Genomic DNA, 11,201 nt, shown 5'->3' on the forward strand with positions numbered 1-11,201 from the left:
TTTTAAATTAAATGTTCCCTCCTGGTGGAATGACCTGCCCAACTCAGTCCAAGCAGCTGAGTCCTTAATATTTTCAAGAAATGACTGAAAACACATCTCTTTCATCTTCATTTGACCCTAGCACTCTCTATTCTAATGCTACTTCTAATTTTATCTCCTTGTTTTTTTTATTAAAAAACGTTGACCTTCTAACACTTGCATTATCCATTCTTTTTCTGTTCTATTGAGTTGTTTTATTTTTATTTAAAAATGACCCTCTAACACTAGTATTCCCTATTCTTTTTCTATCATTTGTATTATTTTTATTTATTATAAAAACTAAATAAGCAAACAAACAAACAAACCCAAAAAAACTTGCTACGTATACTGTTAGGCGAAGCCCCGCCCCTGTCCCCGCCCACAAACCCCGTCCCCTACTGTCCTCTTTTTGAAAAACTAAAATATGGTCACCCTAGCATAGAGGAACTACAATAATGTACAGTATTTGAAAAATAATGTGTTTTTTAACCATTAAAGCATGTCAACATATTCTGTTACACCAAATACACAAAATAATGATTTTTAAAATAGCATCATATGACCCCTTTAAATACACATGGGATGATTAGCAGAACTGAAACAGGTGCACGGAACTTATTAACAATAAAGAACACTAACTAGGGAACTCAGATAACCGGGAACACAGGAAAAACAAGAACAGAACACTGAAAACCAAATATAAATGTTTTATACAATGTTTTTTTGCTTGTGTGCTTGTGTTTGTTGTTGTGCTTAAACTCTAATGTGCAATGTTTTGTAGAACCAAAACTACAACCATCTCAACACATTAATAAATGTATTATCAGCTCAAAATAATACACATTTATTTATTTTTTTTTTTAATGTAGCTGAGTCATATTAGAAGTTATGTTATGACATCCACCAAAGAAGATTCATTTTTACCAATCCTTCAGTTACGGTGTTAAGGAATTTTAGTTGTATAAACATATAGTTTTACAATTTTGATGCAATTTGGTGTGCATCTCTAATTTTAATTAAATGTGGGTTTTGTGTTAATGAGATGAAGACCAATTTGTGAAAAAATTTGTGATTAATCAAAATCTGTTTGATAGCTGCTGTATGCTGTGAAGACTGGACCAACAAACCAAATGGAGTTTGTTTCAGAAAACTCAAACTCACCAAAAAAAATAAGAAAAAAAGAAACGAAAAATCAGAAATCAGTACAAACACAATAGTGTTCCAGCACTTTTGGTGCTTGGATCTCTAAAAATAACAAGTGTTGTGTACATACCAAACACAAACTGGAGGGTGAATTAAGTTTGTTTTCTGCAGCAATGCAGAGTGAGCCTGCAATAATGTACTGAGAGGAGAGAGAAGGGCAAATATTGAGGCTTTTGTTGCAATATGTACAGATGGTACTCAACCAGAATAAGCTTTTTACCGCCATGTGTATCATAAGATTGTCTCATTTAAGACACTTGCTTGATTGCGTTTCCCATAGCATCAGCAGATGCAGTGTCTCATTCCACATCTCAGGGAACCATTGTTACATTTGTAATCTGAGACATTTTACTGCAATTTATCTCTGTGTTTGGAAGTAAACTTTGTGAATCAGGGGTTGTCATTCAGAGAAATGTGTGCATATGCGATGCGGGTTCTCCAACCAGTGTGCTGAGTTCAGCCGATCTTTGAAAGACATTTCACAAAGGGCTAACATATAAATGGATATATATTAAATACCATTGAATGACAAAACTGTTTGTTTGTGTTGTGTTCCCCCAACCAACAAAACTGCAAAAATGTTGTATGAATCACAAAAATTACATTTTGGCTTCAGAACAGATTTTGTAATCCTCATTTATACATCAAATCACACAGGGAACACTATCACTGAACTATGTAACCAGCAAACATGAATAAGTTTAACAGTACTCAGACTTTATGTAGACCTATACTAAAAATGTGTAGCCTTCGCTACGAAGGCTGTGTATGTGGCATACTGTATTAAATAATGTGGTCACAATATTGACAAAAAAAAATATCAATGGGTTAGAAAAAGGCACGTATAATGTTCCCATTATGATCCACATTTTCTATTTATTCTATGGCATAACTGCACATCTCTCAAATTTGTAATAATCTCAAATACTGCAATACAATAAAAAGTTAGCACACTTCAAGCACTACCGTCACGGTAAAATTTTACTGTAACAGTAGTCAAATAACTGGAACATTTAGTATTTAAATGATGACTAATTAGTCATGGTTAAATATTAGAATGCTACATTAATTGCCAGTAATTTAATTCATTATTTTATCTTAATTTATAAAGGAATACTACAGTTCTGTTTCATTCCTCCTGACCGCCAGAGGCGGTGCTAAGCACTAGTGGATAATCGCTGCGCCAGCTAGATAGGTCGACAAAAAAAATACCAACAGAGTCACGTCATGACGTAGACTGAGATGCAAGGATATAAACCAGTGTTTCCCAACCGGGGTGCCGTCTGTCGAGAGCAGGGGTGCCCTGTAAAAAATCCTTTTTTAATATTTTTAAATTGCTAAAATGTTCAAAAAAGCAGCTATTATATAATATCCATTTCTGATGTCGCCAATAATTAGAGATGCACTGAAATTCCGGCTGCCGAAAATTAGTTCACTGCTCAGGATTCACTTTCACATGGTGTGACGCTCTGCGTCATAGCCGCGGGAACGTATTTTGAGCTGGGGGGGCTGAGAAATAAAACCGGACTCGGGCCGAGAATTCTCATGAAGCTGTTGGACAAGGGCCGGGCCCATGCAGGGCTCTATTCGTCCCCTCGTTGCCCCCATATGCACCTGCATACCCTGCATAACCAGACGCTACGCCACTGATCTTATTTGTTCTGTGACAAAATTAATTTTGTAGGGTGCCACAAATTTGTTAAAATTTCCAAAGGGTGCCGCGACTAAAGAAAGGTTGGGAAACACTGATATAAACCACAGCAGCTCAATGCCCAGCCTCTTTCGCTTTCTCGCTTATGATAGGTCGTTGATTAGCGCTGTCCCGTGCAGCTTACCTGAGTTGTGAGGATTCGTGCTCCCAAGCTGTGACAGCGCGCCCTGCACTATCATCTGATTTTTTTGGATTCCCTCTCTTCATTACGTGAGTATACATTATTACATTGTTGTGTCGGCGAGACCCTGTGCTTCACGGTTCTATCCGGTGGCTGGTTTCGACCGCACTTAGGTAGCGTTTCCCGGCTGACCTATTTATCATTGATTTCGTCGCCTACTCACCATCGTGCAAGCTCTCCTTTGCCCTGCGGTGCTATCCAAAGGCAGTTTTGATAATTCACATGTGATTCCTCTCTCTTATAAATCTTTCGGTTCTATCCGAAGATTTTATCAACGCCTGATCTTTCTAAGAGCGTGTTATATAAGTTTTGAGTTCCTACGGTGCTACCGAGGACGTGTTTTGATGGAGTCATGGCTCACAGCTCTCATATCTCCGTCTCTCCACCGAGCTGCAAACTGTGCCTAAACGCACTTCTTCCCGACGATGGACACGATTGCTGCCCGTCGTGTTTGGGGATTCAGCATCTGAAGGAAGCGTTGACTGATCCGTGTTTGCATTGTGCCATGCTGCCGCTGTCAGAAAGACAGCTTCGTCTTGCAGAGATAGATCCTAACTCGTCTGCTAGCCTCGCACAGTCGTATTCAGCGCCACAGCGCGCTCAAAAACGTTGCACATCAGAAACTTCGCTATCGAAGACTGTTGCCACTCTCTCTTCAGAGATGGCAGAGTTAAAACGTCTTCTTCAGTCTTTACAACCCCCGGTATCAGCCGTGCCCACTGAGAACAATTCAGTGAACGAGATTGATTTCCAACCCCCAAATACTATCGATTTAGACGTTCTATCTATGAGTGCATCTAATTCACATTTCCTTGATGAAGAGTTGGTGGATCCTGCCATGCAGCCTGGCCCCCCACAGGATGCTCTCTCCAGCCTGTCTGCTGCTGGTGGTTCAAGCGGTGGGTCTGTACATTCATCTAGTGCAGGCCAATCTTCTCCTGATGACATTCTTTTGATTCTGCAGATGGCAGTGGCTCGTTTTGGGTCTTGATAACTCTATTCAGCCTGCTCAAACTAATGTGTTCTTCAAGCAAAATGCTGATAATACGTTTACTATGCCTCCATGCAAAGACTGTGCCTAAGGAGGTCAAAGACAGCCCGCACTCTTGCCTCAGTGGCTGAGGCTGACTCTATTGGAGTAGGTCGGGCACCTGAAATTGAACAGCCGGTGGCAGCATTGGTGGTATCACCAGATGAAGCGCTTATTCATACTGACACATTATTGAAAAAAGTATAAGAGTCCGTAGCCTACATAACTCGGACGGAAAATACTAATTGCCAGCTGCTGCTCGCCTGTAACACCACATTAGGGTCAGTGAATGTTGACTCATCTGTACCTCAGTTCTTACAGACTGCCCTGTTGACTATAGGTCATGTAACGCGTGAACTTGGGACACTTTCGGCAACCCTTCTAACAACCCGATGACAGGTATGGCTTGTTCAGTCAAGGTTGCCTGAAAACTGTAAGAAGACATTGAGGGAACTGCCAATTGTACCGGGACATCTTTTTGGCCCCAACGTTTCTGAACTATTAGAAAAGAGAATGAAGTTGTCAGAGGCCACATGACAGTTAACTCAGGCCCCACGGGCTCCTCCTTTTAGGATGCCATTGAAGCCAGCTCACCCAGGCTACTTGAGTTCAGAGCAGCGGTTGCGTCACCATGGTGGTTCTCAACTTCAGATGCCGCAATGACACAGAGTGGCCGACGATACTCAGTCACGCCGTCCTTTTCCCCGCCACCATCAAGGGGGTCCACGTCAGCGCCCCCCGCAGTTTCAAAGGGCAGAAACCCTTTTTTGAAGTTTCTGGCCCGGCAGTCGGTCGTTTCACCGTACAGCACCTACATTACTGGGAAACATCAACATCCGACCCCTGGGTTCTGACGACTCTGAACAGGGGATACACTTTGCAGTTCCGACGCCAGCCTCCAAAGTTTTCAGGGATTCTTCCGACAGTCGTCAAAGATGCAACCAGTTCAATGGCCCTTTCCATGGAAATTTTTCGCTGTTGTTGAAAGGAGCCATAGAAAAAGTTCCCCTTCTCAGACAGAGGGACGGTTTTTACTCGGCATACTTCCTTTTTCCAAAAGGTCTGAGGTCGACGTTCTTCGATCTGTGATGAAAGGAGACTGGTTTGTGAGTGTAGACTTGAGGGATGCTTACTTCCATGTTCCCATTGCTCCCCACTACAGGAAGTTCCTAAGATTCAGTTTTCAGGATCAAGTCTATCAGTTCAGAGTCCTGCCATTCGGACTGTCCCTAGCTCCTCATGTTTTCACGAGATGCATGTATGCGGGGCTCTGTCTCCTCTTTGGTGCAAGGGCCTGAGGATTCTGCCTTATTTGGACGATTGTTTGCCCTGTGCCCCAACGAAAGTGCCCGCTCTAAGCGATACCAAGATTGTTCTGGATCATATACAAAAGCTAGGCCTTACTGTGAACGAAACAAAAAGTCATTTGGTTCCGGAGCAGACCATAACCTTCATAGGAATAACGCTCAATTCTGTCGCAATGTCTGCCACACTGTCTCACACTCGGACAGTCAGTATTCTTCAGTTGTTGACTCGTTTCCGTCTGGGGGCAAGGATACCTTATGGTGTCCTTTTACAACTGATGGGGATGTTAGCTGCCGCCACATCCGTGATTCCATTAGGGTTGCTTCACCTCAGGCCTCTTCAGAGGTGGAGCAACAGCTTAGGGCTAGACTCAACGAGACATCGCCATCGCATGATTGTTGTTTCTTCTGCTTGTGTCAGAGCACTGAAACCCTGGAAACGGTTAACATTTCTGAGGGCTGGAGTGCCACAAGGAGTGGTGCCTTCTCGCTGGGAAGTGATCACAACCGATGCTTCACTAACAGGATGGGGGGCAACATGGAACCAGAGGGGCATTGGTGGCCGCTGGTCAACAAAGGAGGCCTTAGAACATATCAATGTTCTGGAACCTAAGGCGGTGTATCTAGCGCTACAACACTTCTTACCAAATCTGTTAGGCCGCCATGTACTTGTCCGATCCGACAACACGTCAACAGTCTTTCATTTGAATCACCAGGGCGGCACCAGGTCTCTTGCATCTTTACAACTAACTCGCAATATCCTCAGATAGTCTCAAGTCCGACTGGCTTCATTAAAGGCAGTTTATCTTCCAGGATCGGACAATGAAGTGGCAGATGCTCTGTCCAGGGATCTATTGCTTCCGGGCGAATGGAGGCTTCGCCAGGATGTGGTGCAACTGATTTGGCAACAGTTCGGCAAGGCAGAGGTCGATCTATTTGCCTCGGAGCTAACCACGCATTGCCGTTGGTGGTTTGCGAGGGCAGAGGCATCCAGCACATTGGGACAGGATGCATTAGCTCACGAGTCAGGAGGAATGAAACAGAATGCTAGTTACGTATGTAACTGTGGTTCTGTGAATTCCGGATGACCGCCAGAGTTCCTCGTCATTCGGAATGCGCGAGAAAGCATTCCGAGGCTGGGCATCGAGCTGCTGTGGTTTATATCCTCGCATCTCGGTTTACGTCATGACATGACTCTGTTGGTATTTTTTTTCTCGACCTATCTAGCTGGCGCAGCGATTATCCACTAGTGCTTAGCACCGCCTCTGGCGGTCATCCGGAATTCACAGAACCACAGTTACATACGTGTAGCGTCTGCGTAGAATCATGCATGATCTTTGGGGTTTTATGGCTTAAGAGACCCTTTTAGCTTTTGACATTTGCATATAAATTACAGTTTAATTCGAAGATCTAATCTAAATATTTATTATTAATCATAACCAGTTATAATTAGTCATAAATATTTCCCTTTTGAGCTGATTTACTACATACGTAACTAGCATTCTAGCATTACTGAGCAATGCTGAGAGCCGTCCCTTTGTGCCACCCGGTGTTGATTTCTCAAACGTTTGTATTTAATGTCATGTCCTTGCAGAAGCGATACACTTGGTGGTAATAGGCATTGTTGGTTGACTACCTACTGTAGCTTGTATTATAAAAGACAGAACATAATTACTTAATAATTACATAATTAACTATAATTTCTTACGATGAGAGATCCCCAGTAAGGAATACCACTATAGACAAAGATGGATTCTGCATAAACTGTAGACACAATGCCAAACAGGAGAGTCATCAGACCAATCATTATCTGGACAGTCTGTGTAGGACAAGAAAATTGTACATTCTGAATAGGACAAAAGAGTCTTTCATAAAGTAAATCAGTATAAAATATACACTATACATTTTTGACAGCTGTAGTAATGGACTTATTATTGTATCAGAATATATATATATATATATATATATATATAAAAAATAAAATCTACAAGTGTGCAATTTTCATAGTTTTTTGATAGTTTGCTTCTAAAACATTGTAAATTGTACAATTTTACTCTCTAAATGACAAACCTTATCTTATGTTTGTGTCTTTACTGCATTGTTGTTACCAAGGCAAAACGTCAGATTCTTCAATAAAAAAACTGTGTATGCTTTGTTAATGTGTGTACCCCTCCTTCCTTAGAATTAAATCATGTTCTTTTCTTACCTCGCACTGACATGTACAAATAAAAACCAATTATTTGAGTGTACGAAAAATTTCTCACCCCAAGAGCTTTTGGTTGGCCTGTCAGAAATGCCTGAAGACCATGAAGAGGTGAAAGTCCTGCTAATTGTTGGACATAAACAGGCGCAGGCGCATTTGTGGCAGTCCCAAATGCTGTTGTTTGTATTGGTGGTTGCAGCTGGATGACAAAAGAATTCATGGGTATGGCAGTCGACATTCTCGTTTCAGGATCTCAAATTGACCTGTACAAAATCACAGTAACTCAAAACATAGAAATGATATAATTATAAAATAGATTTTGCATGTAAAAAAAAAATATATATTCAATTAATTTATTAAAATAGTATATATTATCATAAACATGGTTTTTCATATTGTTTTCTTAAAGAATTATTTCTTCAGTTTTTTGCCTTTATTATGATAGGACAGTTAGTTGACAGGAATCGTAGTGGGAAAAAGAGAGGGGGGACGGGATCGGGAAAGGTCCACGAGCCGGGACTCAAACTTGGGACACCCAAAGCGCAACGCCACTATATGTCGGCGTGCTACCCAGTCTTCATATTGTTTGAACACTTATGAATGCAGTTAGGCTATAGTACCCTAGTATAAACTAATATATATTTAAAATACATTTATTTAATACAAAGTATAGTTAAAATCTATTAACATATTTACTGCCTGATCGCTCGAGACGTACTGATATAAAAGTTAGTATTAAACTTTATTTGGAGTACTACCTGTGCACAATGCACAATTTAATATTAAGCCTAAAATGTGTTTTAATGTCACTAAGATATTTAAAGTGTACCTAAAGTATATTTACAATAGTTCCACTTTAGCACAATCAGATATATTTCAGTATATCTTTAGTTGGACCTCAGCACTACTTATGCACAATTAAAGAACATTGCTGTTATTGTTCTAATTTAGCAGACTTTAACTATACAGTTCAGTATACCAAAAGTACAATTGTAGGGTATTTTTATTAAGTACATAATTATGTAAATGTATTTGTAGTATACTTAGCATGAAATAAATGAATTTCAAATACATTTTAGTATATTTATTTTTCTAGTTATTAATATTGGTAGAGTTATTGTTATCAACTAGAATAACTCTATTAGACATTGAAAACTTGGAATATACTGTGAAACAAACAGCTCAGTTTTAAACTGATCTATATAATTTACATTTAAAGCATTTAACAGATGCTTTATTACAAAGACACTTAAATAAACACCCTACTAGCCATTATAGATCCACTTAATACCAAATAAAGAAAACCGATTTATTATTAACAATGTAATTTTAAAGAAAGAAAGAAAGACATAGTTGTGTAAAGGTAGTCAGATGTAGTGTAAGTATATATTTACTGTTTTACCAGGAAAAAAAATCCTCTCTTCAGCTGGTTTTTCACACGTCACTGAAGTTCCGTTCACTCTTCTGGGATAAGCCAATGCAAATTATTTGTCAAGTGTAATTACTTATACTTTTTAAAGGGGAAGCAGGTGGAGCTCAGGTGATTATGAAAATTGGCGAAGCTGGCCGTTTCATGAGATAATAAGAAGTTTAAAAACCATGAAAAAAAACAATGAAAAGTGAAGTTTTCATAAATGTGTTTGTTGTATTGTACTTCATAAAAAGTAATTTGCATGCTGGTTTGGAAATCAGGTGAAATTGCCATAGTGAAACCAGGTAACACTCTTTAGCTGATAATAGATAAAACTCTTTTGCAACTTAGAAGTATAATAAATCTGAGACCATTAGCATTCATTGTCCTCTTGTCAAATGAATTTCAATCTAATAGCATTGTTGTGTTGTGAGTGCATACTCATGTAAACAAATAATCATTGTTACAAACAAAGGGTTTACACTTTATTAGTTTGATACAGATTTGGAAAAGAAAAAATATTGTTCCACTAACATGTGCTTTTAATTTCCATTCTTTTTAAAAAGTTACTTTTTTTATAGCTGTTAGTGTAAGCAGGCACATAGTCTATGACTGTTGGGCTTCTTGTTTTCAATAATCTCGTTATCCTGTTAATTCTTTATTCTGGTATTGTTTGGTTTTGCGTTTTGAAGATTTTTTTTTATTATTATTTTTAGTTTAATCAGAATGGTATGGATCCGGGTGACTCTTAGTTTCTGCACTTGATGTATAAAAACAGTGGACTTGATTTAGAAAAACTAAATTGGTTGTAAATGAATAGTCACACTTGAGTTGTTCTTGATCAAAATTGAAGTTAACATTTTATTTATAATGTTTTATTTTATTTTTAATCTTGCTATTTACTTGTATTTTTGCTGATAATTTAGTTTCGACTTAACAGTTGTCTATTTTGTATATTTTTAGAATATGATTTGTATGAGTATTATTGTTGCTTTGAGTAACTAGTGATTAAACCAATGTATCACAACTGAAAATCCTAAACATTTAACTTCAGCTGATCTGTTTCACCTTCAATTTATTTCTGTAACAATATACAAGTGCTTTTAGTAAAGTGCTTTTGCAATTAATGAAAGAGAGTCAACAAAAGTTAAGTAAAATGCTCAACTACAGTAAACACTAATAACCATAATGGTGACTTCAAATGAAAAGTTCAAAACCTTCAAAATCAAAATCACCTAGCTAAACCTCTATTTTTTTTACTCAAGTTTATTCTCAAGTTCTTTAGTAGATGAATGAAAGAAAAAAGTCAAACTGCTTTTGTAATAAAAGAAGATGGAAATGCCGTTTTTGGAGCTGTTTAATCATCCTTTGCTGAGACATTGAGAGATTCTTTTATTTCAGTTGTTCTCATCGGCTGTGTGTCCAAGTCCATTGTAGTTGTTGTGCTTCTGCTTGTTTCTTCTCTTTTTTTCTGTTCCTGTTGTTCCTCTTTCCTTCTGTGATTCTGCTTATTTAGGTGTTCATCACAAATGATGCATCACTAATGCATCACTCTGAAAAACGGTAGTTCTCCAGGTGCAGGATTGGAGATGCCTGAACTAGTGAATACATAGGGCTGTACAGGCATGTACTGACTACACTATGGCTTTACAGATAATTTTCTTTATTTTATTTTTTTTATACCAGGTGGCAATAATCCGTCTCCATTTAATGGCTTTTAAAGGTCCCCTATTATAGGTAATGAAAGGTTCATATTTTGGGTTTGAAATGCATGTAAGGTCAAAAAACACTTTTATTGTCGTATAATATGCATTTATTTTTACCTTACTTGCTCAACGACTCCCAAACAATTCGCTCAACGATTCATTTTTCCAAACCCCTCCTTTGTGTGACGCTAATTTGCGGTGATTGGTCCGATTGGTCTCATTTTCCTTTCATCATGCCTGTAATGCCGATGAAAGGTAATTTTCAAAAATCCATAATAGGGGCACTAAGTACTTTTGCTAAGTAATTTTTTACTTAAATACTGCGTTAATTAAAAAGTGGTGTAAATATGTTTTTAAATAAATTTATACTATTATTTACATATAAGAAATAAATGGTCTATAATTTAGACATGATTATTGTTTTGTAACATGAA

At 38.5% G+C, this 11,201-nt stretch overlaps 1 protein-coding gene across 1 annotated transcript in view; it reads right to left on the minus strand.

The window, feature by feature from the left end:
- Positions 1-9,115, minus strand: part of LOC107747636 (membrane-spanning 4-domains subfamily A member 8-like) — a 37,076-nt gene extending 27,961 nt beyond the window's left edge. The window contains exons 1-4 of the mRNA XM_016562232.1: positions 9,053-9,115; positions 7,712-7,913; positions 7,156-7,266; positions 1,292-1,360 (exon numbers count right to left, since the gene is read on the minus strand). Coding sequence (XP_016417718.1) covers positions 1,292-1,360; positions 7,156-7,266; positions 7,712-7,888 — 357 coding nt within the window. The 5' untranslated portion in view covers positions 7,889-7,913; positions 9,053-9,115. The remainder of the gene's footprint in view (positions 1-1,291; positions 1,361-7,155; positions 7,267-7,711; positions 7,914-9,052) is intronic.
- Between the last annotated feature and the right edge of the window lie 2,086 nt (positions 9,116-11,201).

Source organism: Sinocyclocheilus rhinocerous, unplaced genomic scaffold, assembly GCF_001515625.1.
Source record: "Sinocyclocheilus rhinocerous isolate Xijiao unplaced genomic scaffold, SAMN03320098_v1.1 scaffold2334, whole genome shotgun sequence".
In the NCBI taxonomy this organism is placed as follows: Eukaryota; Metazoa; Chordata; class Actinopteri; order Cypriniformes; family Cyprinidae; genus Sinocyclocheilus; species Sinocyclocheilus rhinocerous.